The sequence below is a fragment of the Podarcis pityusensis genome (assembly GCF_964106645.2).
Source record: "Podarcis pityusensis genome assembly, chromosome: 5".
In the NCBI taxonomy this organism is placed as follows: Eukaryota; Metazoa; Chordata; class Lepidosauria; order Squamata; family Lacertidae; genus Podarcis; species Podarcis pityusensis.
This window is the reverse complement of record NC_138032.1, coordinates 61,510,469-61,534,592: the sequence shown is the minus strand read 5'-3', so window position 1 is coordinate 61,534,592 and position 24,124 is coordinate 61,510,469. Positions and strand designations below refer to the sequence as shown.

Here is a 24,124-nt window from a genome sequence, read left to right as displayed (position 1 = left end):
GTTTTTATATAGTTCTGATTGATTAGTACCACCCATGTTTTCTATGAGAAACACCTGGAAAGGCTAACTCTCCAATTACTGGTTAACTCTCCAATTACTGGTTAATATTTATTTACTTACCGTACTTACTTACAGTATAATGCCAAAACTGGCTTATTGGTGGTTTCCAAAATATAAAAACTAGTTACACAAGCATTTAAATACAAACATCCAGAATTAAAATATGCAATAAAACAATCCCATTAAAACAACACAGCAGTTAAAACAGGAGGCTCAGTTCAAGAGATCAAGGGAACACATGTAACGGGGGAACCTTCAAAAGCCAGGGGAATGCCAATACAGATGAGCCCTCTCGTATTTCAGCAGGGAGTGCAATTATTCCGTAATGACTACATCTGTATAATTTCAAAGCATGTACAGTTTTAGCTCATTCAATGTAGATTTGCTAATAGTGTCCTGAATCTGTAGGCACTTGAGCACCTCTGCCTACAAGATAATATAAACTGTATAGTCTTTTAAGCTAGGCTGATATAATAATTGATACATCAATAATAATTGATAAAAATAAACGGTGCCTTCCAAAGTGTGGTGCAACATTGTAACCATAAATTATCTCTATTACAGACAACTCAAAAACTCTCCCCCTTTACAAGTGAAATTTTGGATAGCGTTACTATACTGAAGACTGCTGCAACTGGATCTGCTTTTTAACCAGGGATTTCAACCTTCACTTCTCTCTGTCACTTGCCCTCACAAAGCACATGAAGAAAGCAAACCGTACTCTTCTGTTGAAATGGACAGTGCTATCTAATAAACATCACTAACCCCAGAAATTAAGGTCTCTTCTGCACCTAGGTGTACAAAATGGAAGGGGAATTAGGACGGTAAGCTTCAGGTCCCTGTAGCTTGATCTTGTCTATTGATTAAATTCCATTGATTGGGAATTGCCTAGGATTGCAACCTTGGCCATGTGATCCACAAGCCATTTAAGCCAAGATCCTCAGATGTGTAAATGTTTTAACAGATTTCTGGGTTGTCACAAAGAAAAACTTCAGACTTTGTGGTGATGCTGCACTTCTTTCATGAATCTCTCCCTAATGAAAGAAGTGCCAAAGGCAAACATATAATGCAGCCCTGTAAAGGCGTTTTGCCCAGGCCACGGGGGCTGGAAAGAGAAGAGCCATATATTTCTTCGCAGAATACTTGGTGATGTTCACCAAGTCAAGCAAGTCAATAAACAGGACAAACACCCAATTAATGAGTAACAAGTGCTGTTGATGACAGATATAAATTATCTATTGCATTCCGAAAGGTAATAACAGCATGGAAAATGACAGGTGCCCAAGAGGGAAAAATTAATATATTGGATCGTGAGTTTTATTTTCATACTTTAAAAAAAACACAAAAAAACATTTACATAAACTATTTGTAATGCCTGCCACTCCAGTTCCTATGAGAAGCAGGCCTGGTGCACTAAGAAATAGGTGGGTTTCTTAAAAATAAAATGGAAAAAACAGAAGTAGCCTTGTTGGCCCATAGTTCCATGATTGTGTTAAGTTAGAATGATTGTCCACATCCATCTTAAGACAGTGACGAATGCAGTCTTCATCCATGCATGGCTCCAGCATCAGCCAACTCTCTGCCTCCCTTGTTTGTTTACCATCTAGCCTGGTGAGGCCTTCTGAGGAACCCGAAAGCTTGCCACACTGCACACTATTTTGTAGCATTTCTATATTGCCCTAATGCAGATTCTGGGGTTTGGCAGAGAGTTGGAAACCTTTTGGATGCTTCTGGGTGGTATTATTTCCTTGCAGTTCCTTGGTACGTGGTCATAGGTCAGTGGCACCAACTTGAAGAAAATATTGGGGTGGCAGGGCAGTCAAGGATGATGACATGGAAGGGAGGTGGACAGGAAAGAAGAAGGGACAGCAGAAAAGAAACTTGACAGTAAGTGTGATTTTTTTTTCCTGGATTTTTGTTTTTGTTTTGATTGTAAATCTTGGACTTTTTTGTGGGAAGTGATGTGTGAATTGAAGAATAAACCTAAACCTTTAGAGCCCACCTTTCCTTCTAGCGGTAGCTGAGGAGTACATAGGGTGACTGCGGCCTTAGCAAGGAGATGTATCAGTGCCCCCCACCTCCCCCCAAAATCACATTACCACAGAGAAGGACAGCTGTGGTGTGTTGCCGCATGCATGTACGTCATACTCTCCATTTGTCTGACAGGTGATTTGGGCGGGGGCTGGGCAACCCTTAGGTACGCCTCCGTGTAGTAAATGGTAGCTTCTGTTTACTATACTATATTATACCACCCCACTCTCCAGAGTAATGCAAGGTTCCAGGCACCCGTATCCAGGGTCCATGTTTCCTTTTGGAAAATGAGACACAGCGGAGATGGTGGTTCCTTTGTGATATATGGCTTATTTACACATATATACAACTCGAGCATGCAATGGAGGGATGCTTAGCATTCATACGTCAAGAGGTTCTGGCTTCTCCCATAGCCACATAGCAGCCTTGGACTTAAGCAGACCCCAACCATTGCTCTCAAACCTTGCTGCTTACTAATGCCATTGCTTAACTCCCAACTCCCTATACCAAGCTACTGCCCATATGACTTCTAACTCTCTCTTATTCTAAACCCCTGACTTTTATCTGCAGAGCGAGGGAGGGGCCCATTCAACTGCCTTTTCATGCTTAGTCCTTTGATCCTGTGTGTTGCCTTAATGGCTCATCCGCAGGCCATCACCTCAAAAGGTGAAGTAGCCTGATTCAATTAGCTTCTAACACATGTTGATTCCAGGGGGTTAAAGAGGTGTCTCATGCACAGCCAAATAATGCACAGGGGTCTTGATTAGATTCTAACACATGGGAGTCTAACACAGTTTTAGTGCACAAGACTTAATTAAATTCCAGCACCTATTGGTCCCAGGAATTTAGGGAATGCCTAGCACCCACAAACTCATGGCAACATTGTAATGGTTTTGACATTTAAGGAAAACTTGTCGTCCTCTCTCAATATATCCTCCAAAAGGCACCTTCACTGGGATTATGCAATGGCTAATTGTATATAAATGTCATTGATTAATTGGTTAATCCACTAAAAGATGAACTATTGAAGAGCTTAAACTAGTTGACAGACCTACTAAAACTATGGTTGCTGCTGGTTGTTCTTATATTTCTTTTACCTGATGTGACATAGAGGGCATTTTTAGCATTAAAAGAAGCACATAAATAGTTAAAAGACACATACAGTTTATCTAAACCTAATCCACAAACCAGCCGAAACTGAAGTCACTGGGATTTAAATGTATTACTAGTTGTGCTGTGTTCACTAGGAATGTTATTCCTGGCCAGAAGTACTTCCCCCAAGGCAATGCAACGCCAGCTGGAATCTGGTCCCTTGAATCTCACACTTGGGCGACACTTGGATCCGAGGGATGAGAAATTGTAGGTTTTGTAGGCGTGTCTTGCAGAGTCAGATCCCCCGGCAGCTTCCTACTGGCTGGACAGCGGAGGCTGCGAGGGAGGAGGCGGCGCGGGAGGGGAGATACATCTTTTTCCTGTCGTGTCTCTGCCAACCGCTCCATTGAAAATGTAATATTCTCTCTCTCTCTCACCACCACCGTCTCAACCTCCCGGGACCTCCTCGAAGCAGCCCAGCAGCAAGTGGGGGAATGAGATCACCCCACGCTTTCTTTTCTGCGAGAGAAAAGTCCCAGAAAAGTCCCTGGACGGGATTTGATCCCAAAGGGCTAAAGGAGGCGTGGGATCCTTTCACTTCGGCCGGTCCCTCTTAAGGGAAGGGAAAAGCGAATCTCGACAGAGACTCTATGAAAGCCAAGAGTAAGACACTGTTAGGAACCTCAACCCGTAGTAAACGCACTTTTGAATGAACTTTGAGAAAGGCACATTTCCTTCTCAAGATTTCTCCCAAGCCCTCAAATATGTGTTATCACCATCAACATTTTATTTGTTTGTCTTATTTCGTAAAATAAACCAACAGCCCTCGAAGCGGTTTACAGAACGGCAAAACAATAAAATCATTACAAATTTACAGCCCTACTTTAAACCATGCAAACGTCATAGGAATTACGTTTCTTCTTCATCATCAATAATTATAATAAATGTTGTTTAACAACAAAAGTCGTTATTTAACAACAGCACCAACCATAAAATGTTGCTGTTATTATTAGTCTGAGAACTTGGACATTGCACAAAGCAAGGCACCGTGGTCAATGCAAAGCTGATCTCCGAAAGGCAAACATTTGGGGCTGCAGGTGCCCACTTTGGTCAGGTGGGTGGTGGAATGGAAGTTACTGTTCCGGAGCAAATCCCAGGAATGGCTTTTCAGAGTTGGCCTATTCACCTAACCATCTCCGTCTAATTCCCTATCCGATTGATGTGATGGTGTGGAGGAGTCCCCCTGAAATCGATAGGTTTCCAGCTCCCGACCCGAAGTTCCCTTCGGACCGCAGTATCGAAGAGGCCAGGAGCTGCCGTCGAGGACCCTGGAGGCTGGACAAGCAATACCCTGGGATGTTTCTGCCCCTCCAGATGTGGTTGTGTTGGGCGAGAAGTGAAGACAAGGAAACGGGCGATCTGGAGAGCAGCAGACTTGAGCAGCAGATCAAATGGCAACTTTCGAGATCGGATCTGCACAGAAGGCCTGCGTCTCCATTGATGCTGTTAATTCCCAGCGGGCACACAGACTCTTCTACGTCTGAGTGAGGGGAGGTGTACGTGTTTCCTTGCTTTTAGAGACAAAACCCACCCTTTTGGAACTGCAGATGTAACGGTTAATTGCGCTTGGGGAGAATGAGGGTTTTTTGTTTGTGTTTGTTTTAAATCCAAATAAAATATTTTAATTAATGCTTCTGGGGCTACAGTTGTAAGAAAAGGATACTGGGCCAGAATCCGAGATTTGTTTCCAAGTACTGTAAATGATTGTCAGGAGACACCACAATCCTGGATACGCAACTTGGAAGTAAACTCCACTATGGGCATGAGTGCAAATTACATGGCACACACGCCATCGTGCAGCTAAGCCCTTTCCTGTTAAGATGCGTGTATTGCATTTGCTGCGGGGGAAACGTGCAAACACGCATCCGAAGAGCTGCAGTTCACGTAGCATTTTACACAGGTTAATTGCGTGTACAGTGATACCTCGGGTTAAGTACTTAATTCGTTCCGGAGGTCCGTTCTTAACCTGAAACTGTTATTAACCTGAAGCACCACTTTAGCCTCCTGGGGGCCTCCTGCTGCCGCTGCGCCGCCGGAGCACGATTTCTGTTCTCATCCTGAAGCAAAGTTCTTAACCCGAGGTACTATTTCTGGGTTAGCGGAGTCTGTAACCTGAAGCGTATGTAACCCGAGGTACCACTGTATAGAATGGAGAACTAGTGTAGTGCCAACAAATCAGGATTTACTTCGTGGTCGTCTGAAAACAGGTTTTGACGCACAATCACACGGGTTCAGCTTTTTCCTTTCTTTCTGAGAAGGATCCTTTCGCCATAAGAATCACTCTGGATTCCCCTTAAGAGTCATTTGCCAGGCTTCAAAATAATAGGGTACTATTTTGACAAATAAAAACAAGAATTTAATAAGCAAGCTTCATCAGAAACATTTCCCAACATTATTATACCACACTTCGATTAAAAAGGAAAATTATCACTGAGAAGCAGTAGACAGCATTCTAATCCTGACTACATTCCCTTTAAATGAGTTGCAACTTATTTATGTCAGACTTACTTTCAGGAATGGATGTTATCATTAAAAAGAAAGGGGGGAAAGTAGCAATGCATATTGGTGTCTTGGAGCTGAAATTCTGAAAGCCCGGTAGAGCGCGTTTAGAATTGACGTATGGAGCCGTTTCTTCCTCGTTTTAAATAAGAAAAATCCCTATTTAATTTTTTGAAAACTCAACATAAATTTTGTGTCAACCTTGCCAGCGTTTCAGGTACCTCGTAGGATTGGCGGCTATCATGAATGATGTTCGGAAGGTTTTCTTGATCTTCGCCTTTCAAATGTTAAAAAATAAGGAATGGCCGAGGAAGGAACGATTCCTAGGCGGGTGCAGAAGGAGGTCATTTATGCCCGTCAAATCAAAGGCTCGGGCGAGCTGAGTGTTGGTCAGGGGCCAGTTTCAAAACCACCTTGCCAACCTCTCGGTCGCCTTAAAAAAGCAACTGTAAAGTCGGAGAGAGAGAAGGGGGGGGGGGGAGACAGATCGGTGACAAGAGTCCACGATGTGATCAATAAGGACAAAAGGTCTTCTTTTAAAGGCCTTTGCTAGATAAGATTGATACATATCAGAAGCGAGTTCAGGCAATAAAAGGAGGCGAGAGTCACGCACAGATAATCATCTACGCCGCGGATCTTAATAGAGCTAAAAGACTCGCGGGCCACACGCCTAAAGACCCTTCCTTGCGGCTTATTCCACGCTTATTTATTGAGCTCCCGGGTGAGAAAACAGATAGGGAAGAGAATTCTTGGGGGATAAGAAAAGATCAGCAAACGGGAAATTCAATCTCTCTTTCTCTCTTCATCTCCTCTTCCGTTTAGACTCGGTTGGTTTACTGTAAAAAGCCCTGCTGGTTTGTGTTTTTTACGCAATGTTAGACAATCAAGAAATGGCGAGGGATAGTTCCATTGTGAAAGTGACTTTGGCTGGTCGATTTAAAAAAAACAACAAGTTCTTGCGGATCTGCACGATTACGAGAACATGAAATATGTACATATATATATATATATATATATATAGCCGATTCCTTATAAAGGAAAAGAGGAAGGGGGGGAACCTTTAAGCCTAACTAAACTCCCATTCAACGGGATTTATTTAGTCGTCGGAAAGATAAATCAGCGGGCAAATTTACAGCCATTTAAAGTACCTTGACTTTATAATAGAACCTTCATTTAATGTTGCTCTTTTTCTCCCCCGCAATCTTCTGATCTCTCTCCGCCGCGCGCCCTCCTCCTCCCCCGCCCCGCCCCTTCCAGCACACACTTCCATGACGCGCATGCAAAGCGGGCAGACCGGAATGCCCGTCCATTGGCCAATAGCAGCGGCCTCGGAAGAGAGCGCGACCAATCCGAGAGCTCGGCTGGCAGGTGCCTGCGAGGTTATCAGCGCATCTTGTCCCGACTCCGGGACTCCAAGCGCTCGAGTCCATTTCACCGGGAGGGAAAACTCCTTGCTTTGGGAAGAACGAAATAAAAAAGCATTTATTTGATTTTTTTGGAAGGGGGGGAGGGGAGAAGAAAAAAAAGAGGAAAATATAAATATATACATATATATACTCCAGCACCAATCTTCGAGAGGACTTCCAAATTTGAGAGAATTCCCCCCACCCCAAAAAAAGTTATTTCCTAAAATTAAAAGCTTGCAAAGAAGAAAACTGAGCCGCCGAGATTGGCGTTGTCGTGGCTGGTTTTTCCACCGAGGCTTTGCGGCCGACCCGCCTTCCGTCTCCCTCCCCTTCTCGACCGGAGAACTTCCCGCCGGGAGTTGCAGCGGCTGAAGCCGCCCTCCAGCGAAGAACCCGCGGCTGCCGAGCGCTCCCGCCGGCGCTTAGGAGAACCGGAGCAAAACTTTGCAGCGGCCCTGCAGGCGAATTCCCGCCAAAAAAACAGGAACGGAGGAGGAGGAGGAGAAGGCGAAGTCTGGTTCTGTGGCTCCCTGGGAGTCGGCGGCGAGGCGGCGGACTCCTGCCCGGCCCTCGGGGCCGCCTTCCCCGCTCCCGCTCGGCCTCGCCCGCCCCTTGATGCCCGCCAATGTTAGCCGTGGGGCAGATGGAGGCTAACCGCCCGCCGGGCGCCTTCGTGCTGAGCAGCGCCCCGCTGGCGGCGCTGCACAACATGGCCGAGATGAAGACGTCGCTCTTCCCCTACGCCCTGCAGAGCCCGGCCGGCTTCAAGGCGCCCTCGCTGGGCGGACTCAACGCGCAGATCCCGCTGGGGACCCCGCACGGCATCAGCGACATCCTGGGCAGGCCCGTGGCCGCCGCCGCCGCCGCCAGCAGCCTCCTCACGGGCCTGCCTCGCCTCAACGGGCTGGCCGGGGCCGCCGCGGCCGGGATGTACTTCAACCCGGCGGCCGTGTCCCGCTACCCGAAGCCCCTGGCCGAGCTGCCCGGCAGGCCGCCCATCTTCTGGCCCGGAGTCATGCAGGGGGCGCCCTGGCGGGACCCCCGGCTCGCCTGTCCCGGTAAGAAGGCGGGGGCTGGGCGGCAGGAGGGGGGAGGGGAGGATCTCTGCCAAAAAAGGAGATTCTTTGAAAAATTCCCCAGTCCTCAAAATTAGAGGTGCCAGTGCCCGTCCCATCAAGCCCTGCGCTCATTAGGAGAGGCCGGGTGGAACAGCCCTCTGCACATGCTCGGAGGCGCCTCTTTTCTCTCTAGCTTCGCAAGTTGCACGGCCGGGCTCTGGGTGCAGGCAACAGGTGCTAGGGCTCGTTCCCAGGAAACAAGGCGAGCAAACAGGTCCAGATGGATTGGTTTGGTGAGCCCTAAGCGGATGGGCAGGGCGAGGTGTGCTGGTGGTGGTGGGGTTTCCTTCTTTTCTGTCCGAGCGGCTCCAGGGCTCGGGTCCCAGATAAAGAGGCAGCGTGTTTCGCTTAGGGAGAGGGGGTGGCCCTTTGAAAGAGAGTGAGCCAGCGCGGTGATCTGCAACCTCAAAAAAGGACTCTTCCAGTTGGCTGGTGTTTTGATGTCTGGAAATGAAAGCGGCAAGGATCGGTTTCCTGAAGGCCAGCTGAAAGTAGCCAGGTCGCCTCCGGGAAACTGATGGAGCAGCTCGAGGGTCTTGCGCAGCCCCGATCGCAGCCTCCACAACGAGCCGCTGGTTTTTGTTTTGTTTTAAACTCCCCCCCTGACGTTGCATCTCCTGCAGGCTAGCTGGTGGCAAAGTTTTCCTGCTGGGCCCGAGCTCTGCGGCTGCTCTCGGGAAAGGGCGGGTTGGATTTGCGACGGCATTTCAGGTTGCTGGTCCGCATGAGATCCGCCGGGGAAGTTTCTGCCCGGCGCGCACAAAAGGCTTTGGGGTCCAGGAGTTGTTTTTTCCTCGGCGCTTGACGGGGCTCTTTCTCTCCCTCCGCTCCCTCGTCCCTCTCTCCAGCCCAGGCTGGGATGGTTTTGGACAAGGACGGCAAGAAGAAACACTCGCGGCCGACTTTCTCAGGGCAGCAAATCTTCGCTTTGGAGAAAACCTTCGAGCAAACCAAGTACTTGGCAGGACCCGAGAGAGCCCGCCTCGCCTACTCGCTGGGAATGACGGAAAGTCAAGTCAAGGTAAGGAGCCCTCTTTTGCCGGTCGCCTCGACGGTCAGCAGCATCTCGGGCGCCCGAGGCTCCGTTTGCAAAAAAACAACAACATATTTGCGGTGCAATGTTAAGCATGTCTGCTCAGAAGTGTGACCCTTTTCCCTTGACACTTTTACTCCCAGGCAAGCAGGAATGTGAATATACAGTCCTGTACTGTATTCAACTCTTTCCCCTCAGAATAAGTCCCTCAGAACTCAGAGTGGGTAGGCTTACTTCTGAGTAGACACTTATAAGGTTGCACTGGGAAGAGTGCTGGCACCGAAGGGGAGCTGGTTTCAGAGGGATTAGCAGTCCCAGTCTGCGGCAAGTTTACTTAGAAGTAAATTCCTCCCAGTTCAGTGGGGCTTCACTCCCCAGCAAAGTGGCTGTGCCTCTATGCGCCTTCTCTTGGAGGTAAATAAATGAGTTCAGAATATGTGGGGTTAAGAACTGAAGTGCTAAGAAACAGCCCAAGTGCTAAGAAACAGCCCGTGGGTATTAGCCTTGTCCAGCCCGCTAAAGCTTGTTTCATTTTTTCTAACCGCAAGATGTCACACAGCTTTGCTGTTTACTGTATCTGATAGACTTAGTGTCTTCCCTCTACCAAAATAAAAATCTTAATAATTCTAATTATTTTTAAAAGTCGTAATTAAGATAAGCCCAAAGACACTGAATTTAAACCTTGTGGCTCCTTAGTCCTAAGCGGGCTCGCTTACAAATAAACTGGCATCAGCCGATCTGCGACCTCTTTAAGGAATCTTCTGGAGTTATTCCGAAGGTCAGAGAGATGAGCAAGCTGATCCCAAATATGGCAGGAAACACCACTATTCAATCCGTTTCCTTCCTAGAAAGAATGTATAAGGTTGCACCGAAAATTAATTTATTAAGGTTGTGGACGGATTATAAAATGTGTTTGCAAGGGATTGGGGGGGGGTGTTTTCTGCCGTCTTGTTGTTTCCCCCCCCCCTTTAAAAAGGCAATACACTTTAAAAGCATAAATTGTTTTTAATGTAGAGTTGAAACAATATTTGTAGCCAAGGCATTTCTTGCTCTTTAACACACACACACACACCGCCACTTTCCTCATCATTAGTTGAAATATGATTCCATCATAATAGAGTCTGACTTTTGAATGAGAAACAGTGAACTCAGCCTGGCTTACTTCTGAGTAGACACATGTAGGACTGCACTGCAAAATTGTTTAACATGGGGTGGATCATTCTTTGGTCAATGGAGGGGGAGGCTTACAAACTCATGATCTTATAAGTTTATGGAAAATGTGGGATTTTAAAAAAAGATTATCAGCAGATAGTTTTCTGATTTTATCGCAAGGAATTCTGCATTTGGATTGAGAGGCAATTTCAGTTTTTAAAAGTGCATTGCATTCAGTGGATCTTACTCTTTTAGGATTGCCATCTTAGTTCCCATCATGGCTTTCAATGGGGTCCCAGTGTCTTATTTGAGCGGTTCATTTGTCAGCACTCAGTTTCCCATGAAATAACATCCTCAGATGATGGTTTTCCTACTGTTCTTGAAGGCCAGTAATAAAACCTCAATATAACCAGACAAATGTCTCCTGTCAAGACCCCCAGTGCTTTTATGAGGCCAAAAAATTGGCTTTCTATACCATATTTCTGTACAGTTGAAGCTGGAACATGATGCACGTTTACTCCTCAGTGGGTTTTGCAGGATTTGATCTACTTTCCCACAAGTAATATTTCCCCCACTTTTTCATGCAAAAGGGGCTAGATTTAAATGCCACTCAGAAATTTCTGGATTCAGGAGAGAGTCGTACCTTCCTTGTTAAGGCTTAATTAGGCTTACATGAAAGTAAGCCTTTTGGGGATTTGGTGTCATTTACATCCCAGTATGTATGAAGGGAATGAAATCAGCTGCCCTAACAGCACAATCCACTGTACTAAGCAATAAGTCCCATTGAGTTCAGTGGGGTTTGCTTTTAGATAAGCAGGGAGGAGGCAGCTATCAAAAGGACATTGAGCATTACCGGTAACTTAGCTCAGAGCATGACTTAAAGAGAACCAGCTTGAAAGCCACCTGCCGCTGAAGTTGAGGTCTGGGATGAGAAATACAGGGGTGTGAATTAGGACTGGGGATGCTTTTGGGGCAGGGATCCAATAGGATGCAAAGTGATGGGATAGCATAAGATGCAGATGAGGACAGGATTCCGGAGATCTGTGTCTTTGGGAATGGTTAGCTAGCAAGGTGGCTAGTGTGTGTACGTGTGCCCTAGTTTGCAGATGTGGATCGTGAGCTCAGTGCGCGGCGTTGAGCTGCATGCAGATAAAGAATATAGGATGGGTATAGATGCCTGCGTGTGCCTTCCTTTGGCCAAGCCAGAACAGAGTCAAACGAAATTGCCTACATTCAGCCAACAATTATTTACAGGATTTTTTACCCTCTATTCCACCAAAAAAACAAGCAAACCCCCAACCCAAATCAATACTAAGTGGATTGCAACCCATAGGCTATCGAAAAGGCCGTGATGGAAAAGGAAAATAAGACTGAGTGGGAGTAGGGGAAAAGCAAGCTTCAGCACTAGTTCTGAGTTCCAAAGTTTGTACAGTTCTTTCTGGCAGGGAGAAAGGAAACACTGCTCCCTGCAGCTGCCACTCTTCTGACCGACAGATGGGGCCACCATGCTCTTCCCTTCCCCAATGCAAGTGGGTTGGGATTCTAAGATTTTAGTACTGAACAGGACATCTGGGTGGTCAAGGAGTTGCCCTCCAGGTTCCCTGGAAGTAAGCACCTAATGGGGCAACATCCCTGTGAAAAGTCATCTGGGAGTGACGGGGTTTACTTCCAAGTAGACGTGGTTTGGCTTCCTTAGCAAGTACTTCGTTAGTAATTCATCCCTGTTCCAATGTGTTTACTCTCACAACATGTTTGGTTCATTTTGTTCAGGAAGCCCAGAATACATTCTAAATAAGAAGGTGATGAGATGGTAGGCTTTGCAGAATTTCATCCCAAGCACATGAAGGTGGAAGGAAGCTCCATTTCAATGAAAAAATCTTGTGTACACTCACATTATTTTGACAGTTTACATGAAACGTTAGGGCTTCCTTTTTGTAAAGTTCTGCTGATGAGCAACTGATTTAAAGCCAAGGAATGATTTCCCCAGTAACCCTTCCTGCTTTGCCCAACCATGATTATTTAGAAGTCTCACTGACTTCAGTTATTATTAGTATTATTATTACATTTATATCTCAATTTTCCTCCCAACAAGCTTGAGGTGGCCTATATGTTCCCCCTATTTTATCCTCAAAATGACCCTGTGAGGTAGATTAGGATGAGAGAGTGTGACTGGTCAAGTAGGGGATCTGAATCTTGGCCTCCCAGATTCCATAAGATCGTAGCGTTATTGTCCCCCCCCCCAACCTGAAATCGCAACTTTCTTCTGCCACCCTGACCTACTCACAGCTAAGGAGGTTTCAGGTTAAAGTGGGGTTTGTAACTGTGACTGTATAAACACAAAGGATTCACTCTGTTCCATGTGTAAGCCAAGGGCAGTTACTCTTTGAGCATCAGCATGGCCCAAGTGGGGACCAGGGCCTGTGCATTCTGAAGATTTATTTGATGGCGTTTATATTCCACCTTTTTCTCTAAGGAGTCCCAAGCGCCCCCCCCCCCTTTATGCTTCTCCCCCTCTTCATTCAATCCCCACAACAGTCCTGCAAGGCAGTGACTGGCCCAAGCTCGCCCAGTGAATTTAATGTCTGGTGGGGATTTTGAACCCTGGTCTCTCAGGTCCTAGTCCGATACTCTAACCCCTGCGCCGCACTGCTTCTCGATAGGGTACCAGCGCGTGGTAGTCACCCCGATTGTTTCTCTTGCGAATCAGGGTTGGGTTGTTATTTTTTTAACCTTTGTGACTTGCGCCCTGGAGAGACGCGTGACCAAAGATGTGCGTGTGTTTTTGTCTTCCCCTCTTTCTCTCCCTCTCCCTCTCTCCGGCTCCGCGTCGCAGGTGTGGTTCCAGAACCGGAGGACGAAGTGGCGGAAGCGGCATGCGGCCGAGATGGCGTCGGCCAAGAAGAAGCACGACTCGGAGACGGAGAAGCTGAAGGAGAGCTCGGAGAACGAGGACGACGACGAGTACAACAAGCCTCTCGACCCCAACTCGGACGACGAGAAGATCACGCGGCTCCTCAAGAAGCACAAGGCGGCCGCTGCAGCCGCCGCCGCCGCGGTGTCGTCGGGCCCGCTGGCCCTGCTCAGCCCCTGCAGCAACGCCTCGGAGCCGTCGTGACTGCGGCCGTGCCTTGCCTCGCCCTCGCCCGCCCCGCCGCCCCCTCTCGCCTGCCCGACCCTCCCGTCCTCTCCGGCCAAGCAGGGTAGCCGCCGACGCCGCCAGCCCCAGCCAGCCTCGGGACTGGCCCCCGCGACGTATTGTACAGCCCGCCACGTATGGGGGGGAATAACGTGTGTGTATATATATTTCGGACAGAATTAAGTTATGGGAACCAAGGAGCAGCGCGCCTTTGCTCTCCGACCGGGCGCACTCTCCAAACGCACAGCCGCGTCGCTCGCACAGGAAGGAAGGAAACCAAACACACACACACAAAAACCGCAAGAAAAGCTTTCCAACTTTTATGGGTAACTCGACCCTGGTTTATTTTCCATTTCCAACCCACCCACCCCTCTTTTACCCCCATTCTGCATTTGGAAACAAAACAGCCGCCATGATGCCCAACCGACCCCCTATTCCGATTAGCGTAAAAATGGAAACTGCTGAGAGCAAATGGACTTTGGGGAAGGGGCAGCCAAATCATCTGACCTTAAAAGCAGGCGCCCCTGGAAAATGTAGCTCCATCCAAATAGAAAAAGACTTTGCTGCTCAGTTCAGCTGCGATCCTCAGCCTGCTTACTAGGAGGTAAGTCCCATTGAACTCAGTAGGGCTTACTTTTGAGTAAACGTTGTTATGCGGAGCGATTCTCTTCAACGGCAGTCTTAAACGCACTCATACGAGGGAGGAAGCCCCATTGAACTCAATAGGACTTTACTCCTCAGGATCGTGCTGTAAAGGTTGCATGCAATTTTATGCAAACTGACTCTGGAGTAAGGGCCCCTGAATAGGATCTAGTTCTGAGCAACTTGTATGGGATTGCACTGTTATTTTGGAGTTAATGTGTTTAGGATTGTGCTGCTAAAGTGCTTAGGATTGGGTTATCTCCTGATGCAGCTTTCTTACTTGACAGTCATCCCCCCGGGGGCTTACTTCTGAGTAAAAATGGCTAAGATTGGGTGGAGCTGTGCATGAAGAACAGGCATATTTCCTTTAAAGTAGGTTCTACTGAGTTGAGTGGGATTCATTCTGTAGTAACCATGCTTAGGGTGGCAGCCTTAGTTTTCAATGGAGCTTAGTTCCCAGTCACATCCCTATCCTACGCACACTTGGAAATACAGTTTCATTTTAAATCAGAGGAACTGACTGGGAAATAAATGAGTTTCTGATGGGGTGGAATTATTTGTACTCAGGATGGCTGCCTTTTTGTTGTTGTTAATACTTGCCACCCACAGCAACCCCCTTCTCCCCCTTCTGTGGTAGCTCTCCTGCTCCTAACAATCAAGATTTTGTTACTGTTTTGTATATGGGTCCCCGATTCCAACTCAGCCGCTTTGTATATAGGAAATTGCAGATTTTTTTGTGATGTATATTTCTAGTGTAAAAAAAAAAAAGCGGTTTTCTCGCCTCTTTTGTTTTGGGGTTTGGATGCTTTCGTTTATCTTCCCTTTTCTTTGAATTTCTTTTTTTCTTTTCTAAAGAGAATAAGGGAGAAAGAACTGCATTACTTGATTTTCGGTTGGCTCCAAACTCTTACAGTTGGAAAGACTTTGTATAAATCAATAAATTATTTAACAAGCTTCTCCTCTGGACAATTTCAGCCTTTGGGTGTGGTGGTATAACAACTTCCTTGGAGTTTTGTCTCTCTCTGTCCTCTTGTTTGGAACTAGTATATTCTTCACTTATTGTTTTATTAAGAGTTTTTAAAAAAATCTGGTCAGTTTCTATGTATGTATTCTACACAAGCAGAACCATACTTGACTTAGTAAAGGGCACTATCCCATAACAGAAGTCAGTTGCAAAAACTAGAATACTATTTCCACTCCTGGACTGGTTTGAATAGGTAACAAGGATATTCAGTTCAGAAGCAACTCCCACTTATTTTCAGTGGCACGTATTTCCAAGTCAGGCTGAGATACTGATTTATTTATCATTTACGGGAGTTTCACGATTGACTTCAGTGGGAACTGGATTGCATCCCAGGCGCAGTTGTAATCTGCGTGTTAAGTGGGGTTTGGTAGGTCTAAAAATATAAAATAAAAATGCTTTTCTGGGAGCAAGATTGCAAGGGCATTGCTTTGCTACGGAAGGCCAGAAAGGGTCGGGTAATAATTTCAGGGCTAGCAACTTTTTCTACCACAGCCTTTCACAGCTGTAGTGACAAGCAGAGATGCAGTCTCACTTCAGATGCTGGAAAAAGCTTTACCCATTGATAACAGTTTCAGTCTCTTAACTATCTGGTACAACAGGTGATGCTTCTATTGCACCATTCATATTTTTTCTTAAATCCACAGTGTCTTAAGCGATTTGCTCTCAGGAAGTATTGCCTATCAGTGTGGTGCACTGGTTCAGAAGCTTCCTCTATGGAACTGAGTTACACAGCAACACAATCCATGTAGGGATTTCAGGGTGCCTGAGCTAGATTGCAGTAGATTATGCTCCCAAGTCTGTATTGGCCTCCTGAAAAAAGCTTCCTCTGTTGAATATCTGTGTGTTTTGCAGCTGTTAAAGACACAGGAGCCATTGAAAAAGGTAGCTCCCCTCCACTTGGTTCTTTAAATCGAATTTGAATACCTATATGTGGTTGGGGGTACCCAGCACCCCACTTTTGGCAGGGGGTGCACCGGTAGTAGGAAACAACTAAAATTGCAGGGATCTGCAAATAGCGGCTGAAGGAAAGGGCATTTGCAGAAATGACTTGTAAATTGCACCCATTACTCTGATGGCACCTGAGCTTCTGCGTTGCACAACTGCAGTTCACAAGTGAAACTTGCCATGCTGTAAAGGTTGCTGCCATTGGTTCTTCCAGCTAGTGTGCAAGGCCATGTGGAGAAAGTGTGCAGCTCTGCGGCGATCATACAGGACTTCCAGTCAAATGGAAAAGACAAGCAAGTGGCCAAAAGTGGTTGAAATGTAAGTGCGAATTGCTCTTTTTACAGTGCTTCCGACCAGTTTTGATGCTGTTGCTTATAAATGTAAAGGTCAATACAGTGGTACCTCGGGTTAAATACACTTCAGGTTACATACGCTTCAGGTTACAGACTCCGCTAACCCAGAAATAGTACCTCGGGTTAAGAACTTTGCTTCAGGATGAGAACAGAAATTGCACGGTGGTGGCGCGGCAGCAGCGGGAATTCCCATTAGCTAAAGTGGTGCTTCAGGTTAAGAACAGTTTCAGGTTAAGAACGGACCTTCGGAATGAATTAAGTACATAACCAGAGGTACCACTGTGCTTTGTACAGGCGCACAAATAGCACAGGAGAAGCAAAGCTAAAAGATGGTTTAAGTCTGCATTCCTACGCTTACTTACTTGGGAGTAGGTTTCACTGAACTCAGTGGGGCTTCTCCTCGAGCAGACATGCACAGGAGTACAGAACCTTTATGGAAAGATCCAGGGTCTCAGCTTGTTTAGAAAGGCCTGAAGTTGCTCTGAAGGGCAGGAAGAGGTTAGTCCTGCTTTGGCAACTCAGAAAATAAAGTTTGGCCTTTCATTGTGAATGAACCTAAGTTCCAAGTGAGCATATATAGAGTTGGAGTGTGAGGCTGGCAGGGCTGTCCATTCATTTATTTTAGGGAAGCAGGAATGGTCCAGAACCTCTTGAGCGTGTGATGCACAGTCTCAGTGATGGTGCCCACTAATAATAATCTAAATGCATAACAACGTGATGCTCCTTTCCCCAATTCCCCAATTCTGTTGCCTGAGTTGGTCATCTCGCCCTTCCTGCAGAAAGAGGATGCAGAACAAGATATTTTGGCAAAGTCAAACCCTGCCCTTCAACATGTTCAAAACTACAAATGCAAAAATGCAGCCTCTTTTAAGAGTTATATTTTTATACCTCAGGATCGCTATAGTGTAATGTTATCAACCCAAGATGATCATCCTTTTTTTTCAAAGCAAGGAAATTTGTTCCTTTGGCCTATGTTTTGCAGACATAAGCACCTGTGAATATAATTTCACTTTCTTTGTTTTGGAAATTTTCATACTGCCAAGCAATCTTATTCTGGTGGCTTACAAAAAAAGAAACGAAAAAAGAATAAAACAATTTAAAATAGACAGGCAAGCAAAAGTAAAAATACTCAAAAGTAGCATAAATCAGTCTGCAGGTTTGTGTAAATAAAAAGCTATTTGCCTGGCACCAAAAAGCTTGCCAGGTACAGCTCTTTCCCAGGTGAATGTTTCTGGGGAAATAATTCCATATCGGGGGAGCCACCACTAAGAAGACCCTCTCTCTGGTAGTCACTCACCTCTGATAGTGGAGGCACCACAAAGACCCACCGCTGAAGGCTTTAATATATCGGTAGGTGCATAAGATAGTACCTTGGTCCTAAGCCATGAAGGTCAAAAGCAGCATTTTTAATTGCTTGCAGTCTGAAACGTGGATCTTTCTCTCTGTGTGTTTGTCTCTCCCTTTAATGGCACCCCTACCAGTTGGTTGTGTTCTGCCCATCATAATAAACGATAGTAATAATAATAGTTATTCTCAAGACTAGGCTAAGCCCCACAAAGTTCTCCTCCAAGCCAGCTACTCTAGATGTCTATAACAGGGAAGGCTTTGCTGGAAGCCAGCTTGAAGTTTTCAACTAAAAGGTGGCAGTTTACCCTGAACACTCCTAGCTAAAATGTGGCCCTAAATTCTTAAGGAAAATGGAAGACTCCCCTCCCCTGCCTGCCCCTTTGTTCATGAGAGCCCTTTTGAGAATGGAGCCTCTGCATCCATTGAGGCTTTCTACAGCCAAGTGGTGAACCTCTTCAGGGTTGCAGGCATATAAATCAAGATTGCTTAACCCCAGTGAGGCTTCCTTTAAGACCCTGTAACCAGCCTGTGATATATGAGAAGGAAGGGGACAGATAATGTATTTTCCTCCCTGTGCATATTTATGAGTGAGGTGCAGATTTCATCTGTGTTAGTGGCTATGAATATGGACTCAGGAAGTGGCCATTATCCTGGTTTCACTGACAAGGGTATGATTCTCTCGAAGTCAAACAGAGTCTCAGACAAAAGGATCAGCCTCCCCGCTTAAGATTTTATAAACAAGATGAATGTCCTCCAGAATATTCAAGTTATTTAACTGGAAGCCCTTTTGTAGCCCCAGAATTATAGAATAAGTAAACTGATGGAACTTTGTGAAATCAGCACCGCACAGTGATCTGTGCATGGTCACGCATTTCCATTCCTCATGCCCTTAATTCAGATGTGAAACCTCACACTGGCTAGAATATAAATTTTGATTTAAAACTGGTTCTCTTTCACTTTCCAAACCACTTTCACAATCTTCAGAAGTGATGTGTTCCAGACTTAATGCACGTTTACCTAGGAGTAAATCCCACTGCGCTGAATGGGAAGGGGCATAGCTCAGTGATACAACCTCATATTTTGCACACAAAAGGTACCAGGTTAAATTTCACAGCATCTCCAGGGGGAGGGGGGGACCCTGTCTGAAACTCTGACAACCTCCTGTCAGTCAGTGTAGTGTAAGCATATCAAACTAGATGAACCAATGGACTGATTTTCCTGTGTTCCTATGGATAGGATGGAAGATGGAATATGTTTTTCAATTAAACTGCAAAATTAGATTGCATGTAAAAGTATTTTTTAAACACTGGATCCTACAGCTGATTCCAGGAATGAGAGATCAATCCTACAAAGACGTTGCACCCCTGACCAGAAAATCCTTTCAACCCAAATGTCTCCAAACTGATGGTGGATGCTGGCCTGCTCCCCTGATGAACTGGGAACTGATGAACTGGGAAATGCAGTCTGCACATGCTAAGAAACACTTTTATATCACCCGTGCGCAATACTGAGACCTTGCATTAACAATATATATTCAGTCCTATGGTCCCAAAGCACTGACAAAACTGTGGGTAACCTACAACATGAGAAAGACATTATGATTTGGTTCCTAGGGTTGCTAGTACTCCAGTGACAGGAGCTAGTCTGAAAAACGCTTAACACTGAAGTAAGACTATTGACTTCAGCATCAAGAATGCAACAGAAACTTGTTGAATCAAGTTGTGGAATGCACCTTCGGGGTCCTAAACCTAAATACTCTTACACACACCTGTATACAAATTAATTCTATGTACACAACCACTGACTTGCCTAAATGTTCTTATATTGGGAACTTTCTTGTTAACTTAAATGGATCTGACAATTGCAAGCAGCTGGTTCCCCAGCCCATCCAAAGGAGAAATATATATATGTATTGGAAGAATTGCATATCCTTTGGAAGAGGGAGAGACGTCCACAGCTTTGGTTGCTGGAAATTAGACACTTGGTCAAAGCAGGAAACCAGAGTACAGCCTGTAGTTTAGAACTCTGAACTGGATTTTGCTAAAATAAGATCTAAGGATCTCTTCCCTATGATGTTTCTGTAGTTACCTCCAAAGGGCTGGGAGCGGCTGCCCCTTCTGGAAAAGCCATGCTATTGGCGTTGGAGGCCGTGTGAGCGAGCGAAAGGATTCCCCTACACCCAGGGCCAATGAGCGCGCGCGCGGGGGCGGGGGGGGGGATTGACGAGTCTAGCTCGGAGTTTGTCTCTCCCCTTCCCCTACCGGCACAGTTGGAACAGGCCAACCGAGGCACACGGCTCAAATGGGTTGTTCCAAGTGGGGGGAATTGGGGGTGGAAGAGGGAATGGAACGGTGGGAAGCAGAAAAAAAACACACAAAAAACTTTCACCCGGACCCGAAAGCCTCAACCGGTTGCCCGGAGAGGATCGGTCGAGCCTCGGCTTGCCTACGGTGCAGGGAGGGGCACTTTCGCCAACCTGCCATAATCGAAAGATGCTTCCCGCTCCGAAACAGGAGCATCCCCTTTTACGGTCCTGCTGTTAAAGCAGAAGGGAGGGACCCTAACTGAATGGTAGACTTTTTGCCTGCGCGAGGTCCCAGGGCCAGCTCAGCACCTGAGATCTCCTCTCCAAAAGGGCTCAGGTGGCAGGTGAGGGGATGGAATGGGATGGGGGAAAGAGACCCTGCCGGACAAATGGTGTAATAAGGCACGTGAAAATGCTCTGGCACGGGAAAGCAGTGATGGTGGGGAAGCTGCACCTGTTGAATGACTGCTGTGCCAGAAAACTTTTTTTTTTTTTAATGAAGGCAATGGGATTGCAATGTTTATTTAAAACATTTATACCTCATCTTTCAGTTTGCCAGGATGGCTTCTAATAGCACAAGACACAGTATTAGGACATGTATTTTTAAAACACGCAAAATAGAATGCAAGTAGGGGATTTACAATCACTTTTTTTCAATTTCTTTTTATTATTATTAAAGATTTTCTTGATTTACAAAAGTGTTTGCAATGAACTCTTGCAGCCCACAGCAGCCTAGTAGGGCCGTCCACTCAGCTCCTTCCAAGGAAAAGCCACCTCTACCTGGGATTGCTGCATACACACGATACCTTTAAAGCACATTCGAAACACAGCCTCACCCGCAAAGAATTATGGGTACTGTAGTTCGCCTTTCTTCGAGTTACAGTTCCCAGCAGCCCTTTACAAACTACAGCGCCCAGGGTTCTTTGGGAGGGAATAAGGGGGGGGGCTTGAAATGCACAGCGTGTTCGCAGCCAGCGTTTGCAGCTGGGAGTTCGTGTTTTTTAAACGGGCGTGTAATTTAGGCGTTCGAAGCAAACCCTTAAAACCGGAGCTGCCAGACGAAGGAGGTGGGTGTGAATTGGCTGCTCTCTGGCAGGTTCCCGGGCTGCACAGAATTCTTCGGCAGTCGTCCATTTTCTTCAGCTACAGGACGCGCGAGCCAACTCCAGAATAACTTAACAGATTCAAGAGCCACAGAATAAGACAGGTGAGTCTGATCTATATCATCCCTTTTCGTGAGCAAACCAAAACGTGGCGGGCAGCCTGTCCAGTTATGGAGGCTGGCTTGGGGCGAACTAATTCACGAGTTTTGAAGGACCGTGATCTGTACCCAATGTCTCGTACTGAGCAATAGCGCACTTAAAAAGCAGAAAGTAAGACTCTAGGGAGGATAGCGACTGGCCTCCTCCTCCTCTTCAATGTATTCAGGCTGCAATCCTGGGAGCAGGCCCCACTGAATTCAACAAGGCTTGCTTCCCATTAGACGTGATTAGCATTGCGCGGGTGCTTTAGGAAGTCTCTGACTGAAGCAGAAATTAATGCCAGCATCGCAGCTTTACAGTGCAAGCCTAAGTGGCTACTCAGTAGTAAGCCCTGCTGAGTTCAGTGGGATTCACTCCCAGGTAAGGAAATATAGGGTTGCAGGCTTAATTCCAGTTCAAATCAACGGGATACCCTTGTGACTTTTGCATATCTGTCTGATAAATCTCCGGTAAATCCGGATCACAATTCGGAATCCTATTTTAACACACTTCACTGCACGCGTTCTAGAAGGGCATGGGGCTGGGTTCCTAGCAAATAGGAAAGGCTCAGGCGATTAAGATCTTGAACGGCGACCGGAAATGTACTTACTCGTGAGTAAGGTTCATGGATCTAATTATTAACCGGGATTCTCAGTCGAATTCCGCCTATGCATTACGTGGACTTAGGTTCCACTAAACTGAGTGGAACTTTCTCCCAAGCAAGGGTATATAGGATCGCAGCTTTTTTGTTTCACTGCATTTGGGAAAGAGAAAAAGACATCTTTACGTTCACACGTAATGCGAGGTCTCTTTGACAAGTGGCTTTTGGTGCCATTGTCCCAAAAGGCCAGTCTTTGATAAAGCAACTGCTTCTTGAGTCTTGGATGTTCCGGATTGAACAGTTCCTTTGCGCTCTCCTCCCCTGACGAGCCTAAATGCAGCTACTTTATGTTTCACCAGCTCCTAGGCGGCAAGTTCGCAGGAGAAGGGCTGCTCATTCCTAGCCTGAATTGCATAAGCGGCGGTTTTAAAGAAAGAGACATAGAAAACTTTGTGCGAGGGTATAATTAATAATTTCCTACCCACACACCCTTTGGAAAACAACTGACATGGACATCGAATATGCCTGGTTTACACTGGGCTTACTCTGATTAACAGATGGTTCTCACGTACACGGACTCTCGTTGATTCCGCCGCCTGTGATTACTTTCAGCTGAATGTGGAAACTGACATGGAGCGCAGTATGGGCTAGATCCGGAGTCAGTCAGTTTGAACTCCGCTTCTGTTGAAATCAATGGAAGCCTTAACTCCCAGTTAGCTGGATTCAGTAGGACTGACTTCTGAGTAGACACGGTTAGGTTTGCAGCCTGCATTGAGCTGAACTCTGGTCCCACTGAAATATATTGGGAAACATTAGTCTGCTACTGATTTCAACGGGATTCCTTTGGATCCAACCCCGATATGTTCGAGTTTACTTAGAGTGCAAATGTTTTCAGTGGTCTTTCCACCCTAGCAAATCAAGGATTTAGGCTTCGCATATTAATTCATACCGCTTGCTTCCCCCACCCCTTGGTTGAAGGGAAGATGGAGCGACTTAGGAAATTTTGTGTGTGTGTTGGCTTAGCCCCAGCTCTTATAAAAGGGTGAACTCCTTACTCGGGCGAAATCCCACGTAGATCCATAGTTAGCCTACCGCTCCCCTCCCGCCCTAAACGCTTCCGGAATAACAGAGGGGAAAGGGGAAGAGGGCAGTGGATTTATGAGGATGTTTTACATTCTCCCGATGAACAGATCACGTAGGAAAAAGGAAAAAAACCACGAGTGACAGGTTGCTCTTGAATATGCTCGTTTTTATTGTTTTTTAAAGTTTTTCTGCATTTGTTTTAAAAACGCGTGCCTCCCTCTGCTCGTGTGCAGCTAGTTTTCTAGGACCAGGAGCAGAGCGAAGTTCGTTTTGGATGGAAACGAAGCTCGGCTCAGAATAGTGGCCAAATCACACTTGTTGGCGCGCCTAGTGATGCGATCTGTGCGGTGGGGAGGGGCGGGACTCAATGGGCTGACCCTGATGTAAATTACCCAGTTACCTCTTGACACCCCACTCGCTGGTTTAACCGTTTGGAGGCATCCCACGAAAGAAGCACGATCGTGCCTTTTCCTCGCCGAGAGCCAGGATCGGGTCCTCTTAGGTGACGTTCCTCCTTCATCTGCTCCTCCCTTTGAGAGTTTCAACCCAGTTCCCTTAATTATAAAGACAGAGAAATGCTAGAACTCTTGCAGGAGCCTTCTTAGGACCCAGAGTTAAAAAAAAAAAAAAGTCTTTTCCCTGGGCTTCAACTCGACCTTCCTCAACGTCAGAGAATGTCCGCGATTTAATTGGTTGGAAGGGTTGACCCCAATATCTTCTCAGAGAACTCGCTACCCTCTGCCCAGCTGACTTGGCCCGAAGTCCAGGCGGCCGTGTATTGGGACCTGCAATCGGTTTTGCAGATGCAGCACGACGGGGTTTATCGATCCATCCGGATTGTATTGCGGGTGTTGGCGGACTTGGTTCGCTTATTCCATTTATAGTCTACCATTTCCTTCAAGGAGCTCAAGGTGGTGTAGCGCATGGGTCTTCCACCCCCCCCCGCCAATTTTATATTCACAATAACCCCGTGAGGTAGGCTAGGCTGCAAGATAG

At 46.4% G+C, this 24,124-nt stretch overlaps 1 protein-coding gene and 1 long non-coding RNA gene across 3 annotated transcripts in view; both read left to right on the top strand.

Moving 5' to 3' along the window:
- Nucleotides 1–1,363, top strand: part of LOC308477991 — a 41,057-nt gene extending 39,694 nt beyond the window's left edge. The window contains exon 7 of the long non-coding RNA XR_013986785.1: nt 625–1,363. This is a non-coding gene — a long non-coding RNA (uncharacterized lncRNA). The remainder of the gene's footprint in view (nt 1–624) is intronic.
- A 5,722-nt stretch (nt 1,364–7,085) lies between these two features.
- On the top strand, nt 7,086–15,203 carry NKX6-2 (NK6 homeobox 2). Of its 2 annotated transcripts, none has more exons than XM_081006732.1 (3): nt 7,086–8,206; nt 9,120–9,287; nt 13,285–15,203. In XM_081006732.1, exons 1-3 carry the CDS (start codon nt 7,774–7,776, stop codon nt 13,653–13,655), a joined length of 972 nt encoding a protein of 323 aa, XP_080862858.1. In that variant the 5' UTR covers nt 7,086–7,773; the 3' UTR covers nt 13,656–15,203. The 2 variants fall into 2 exon arrangements, with proteins under 2 accessions (XP_080862858.1, XP_080862859.1); XM_081006733.1 differs by having other exon boundaries at nt 7,097–8,206; nt 9,115–9,287; nt 13,285–13,661.
- Nucleotides 15,204–24,124: the final 8,921 nt, after the last annotated feature.

What these genes read in the sequence shown, in the direction of transcription:
- NKX6-2 (XM_081006732.1), top strand. Translation starts at nt 7,774, where the DNA reads ATGTTAGCCGTGGGGCAGATGGAGGCTAACCGCCCGCCGGGCGCCTTC. An exon ending in CCCCCGGCTCGCCTGTCCCG is followed by an intron (nt 8,207 to 9,119) that starts GTAAGAAGGCGG and finishes TCTCCAGCCCAG; the next exon opens with GCTGGGATGGTTTTGGACAA. An exon ending in TGACGGAAAGTCAAGTCAAG is followed by an intron (nt 9,288 to 13,284) that starts GTAAGGAGCCCT and finishes TCCGCGTCGCAG; the next exon opens with GTGTGGTTCCAGAACCGGAG.